Source organism: Lipotes vexillifer, unplaced genomic scaffold, assembly GCF_000442215.2.
Source record: "Lipotes vexillifer unplaced genomic scaffold, Lipotes_vexillifer_v1.1 scaffold345, whole genome shotgun sequence".
Classification (NCBI taxonomy): Eukaryota; Metazoa; Chordata; class Mammalia; order Artiodactyla; family Lipotidae; genus Lipotes; species Lipotes vexillifer.
The window spans coordinates 723161-724846 of NW_006789243.1; the positions used below are offsets into that span (position 1 = coordinate 723161).

Here is a 1686-nt window from a genome sequence, read left to right on the forward strand (position 1 = left end):
GGGAAAGAGAATTATTTGATGCAAAAATCATATTCGAAAAGAGACGGAAACCATTAACCAATGAAGCTCCTTAAATCTTCTGAGAGTCCAAACCATAACAGGGAACTTCCATAGATACTAGTTTTTAAAAAAAATCTCTGAATGATTCTAACATATAAATATTTTCCAGAAATGGGAGACTTTGGGTGATGAGTTCACTTTTTCTTTGAAATCTCTAGGATCTAGGACTATTCCTACATCTTCATTTCCTTTTCCTGTGCTTCTTCAAAGTCAAATTATTAACATATTTCAGCAGTTCTACTTTCCCATACATTTTTAGAATGCATAATTCCTAAATGATTTATAAGGGAAAGTGCTATTTTGTTTTTTGACATTTTTGTGTCTATGCTGTATAGTTAAATACAGTGTGCACAATCATTTTAACTTTAAAGTTGCACTGGTATTAGATATTAAGCAAGATAATTAGAAAAAAGTTAAAAAGCAACAATTATATATTTTTGCTTAATTTTTATAAAATATTAGGTTTTCTCTTAAGATAGCTGAATTATTTTTCTTGCCATGCTTATTTATTTTTGGAAAAAAAAATATCTCTGAGATATAGAACCAAAGATAGAGATGCTTTGCTATATATTATAACTAACTACAATTGCTTTTGCAAGAAAACAATGTGGAATTCAAAAATAAAGTTAATGAATTACTAGCATGCAGTCTTTGTGTGTGTGAATAACATCTCAGCATGCAGAAAATAATTTTGGCAGCCTTGAACAAGATTGTCCATTCTACACTTCCCTGAAATTCCATGTATGGGAGTGTCTATTATTCAATAGCTGAATGGTTTCTTAAAACAGACAGGCTTTCGGCTGTCTTCATAACTAACATTGGCTGTATCTTAATATAGCCTTCTGACCACATGTGGAAGGCAGCTAGAATCATTGTATTCATGGTCTGGCTACTCTAGATGTATGAGTCCAGACTGACTGCTTAAGAGCCCATCTGGTTTGATACAAACTGTAGAAAATGCAAGCACTTTGTTCTGAGTCTTGTATCTACAAATACATAGTCACTTGTTTCAAACCAAGCAATTTTTATCACCTGGCTTATTCATGCAGTAGTTCCAGTTGCTTTCAATAATACAAATTCCAACTGGTAAATCATTCCACACTACTAGAAAGAGTTACATGGACCAAAGTCTGTGAATTTGGAAATGGGTCACAGAAAAAGTCTCTATTTGGCAAAATATGACAATTATCCCAATGTGTTTAAAAATACACAATTGAAAGTTAAAGCCTGAAGCCAATGAACTGTTTATTCTAACTTGAAACTAGACTTTAGTGAGAATAAATATTAAGAGAGCTATTTTATTTTAGAAGTTTGATGTAAAAATAAATGCTAAGGGCTCCACATGAACCTGTCTGCCTTTTTCAGAGTGAGACAACTGTCACTCTTGGGCTTTTGTTATGTGTTCACATGGCCACGTGTTTATGTAAAAGTTGCAGAAGTTCAATGTTTTGATTTTCCATAAAACTATGATATCTTTCACCTTGGATGTCCACTTCACCATACTTCAGATTGTACAGCTACATAAGTGGTGTTTCTGCATATATATACATATATATATATATATGTATATATATATATATGATTTGTTTGGAATTTTTGCTTATTGTAGTTGTCATGATTTTAATG

At 31.9% G+C, this 1686-nt stretch overlaps 1 protein-coding gene across 1 annotated transcript in view; it reads left to right on the forward strand.

Annotated features, from left to right (window-relative positions):
* Window positions 1-74, forward strand: part of PWWP3B (PWWP domain containing 3B) — a 2167-nt gene extending 2093 nt beyond the window's left edge. Inside the window, exon 2 of the mRNA XM_007462430.1 lies at window positions 1-74. Coding sequence (XP_007462492.1) covers window positions 1-74 — 74 coding nt within the window.
* Window positions 75-1686: the final 1612 nt, after the last annotated feature.